Genomic DNA, 535 nt, shown 5'->3' with positions numbered 1-535 from the left:
AGCACTCTGTCCGCTTGCTCGTGCAACGTCATCTTAAGAGCTTCACCTTCCGCCACAGCCTTGATCGGAGCGCCACAAATCACCTCGACGTCAGCGTAAGGGACAAGGTCAAAGTTAGGCGATGTCATAGCAGCGTTAGTCTCAACAACGTTGAGATCATGAGCGTGAAGAGAGCAGAACATCTCCCGATGCGCATCAACCAAAAGCTTGCTGCCTGCGCTGACAACCTCCGAACTTTGCTGGGATTGCTGGGTTTCTCCATCACTTGCGTGCTTTTCAGTTTCAGGTGTGCTCGAAGGTACTATCAAGGATTCCACCGAAAACTTGGTCCGTGGATCGATTAGAAGGATCAAAACCGTCTCGGCAGTGGCAGTCCCGATTCGTTTCTTCAGCTGACCCTTCATCCGCGCCAAGCAAACACGTGCAAGCCCGCTGAAAGCTTCACCTGAGATCAAGATGCGACGAAACGTATCCACTGTGGTCATCGGATCTCGCGGTGCGTTGAGATCGAACATCGAGAAGCTGTTGCTGTACA

The 535-nt window shown here is 52.1% G+C and overlaps 1 protein-coding gene across 1 annotated transcript in view; it reads right to left on the bottom strand.

The window, feature by feature from the left end:
* Positions 1 to 535, bottom strand: part of PPTG_23000 (hypothetical protein) — a gene marked incomplete at both ends in the record, with an annotated part of 6,314 nt that overhangs the window by 3,835 nt on the left and 1,944 nt on the right. Inside the window, one exon of the mRNA XM_008907839.1 lies at positions 6 to 528. Coding sequence (XP_008906087.1) covers positions 6 to 528 — 523 coding nt within the window. The remainder of the gene's footprint in view (positions 1 to 5; positions 529 to 535) is intronic.

The sequence above is a fragment of the Phytophthora parasitica genome (genome assembly GCF_000247585.1).
Source record: "Phytophthora parasitica INRA-310 unplaced genomic scaffold supercont2.28, whole genome shotgun sequence".
Lineage (NCBI taxonomy): Eukaryota > Oomycota > Peronosporomycetes > Peronosporales > Peronosporaceae > Phytophthora > Phytophthora nicotianae.
The sequence above is the reverse complement of the archived record's forward strand: the minus strand, read 5'-3'. Positions and strand labels throughout refer to the sequence as shown.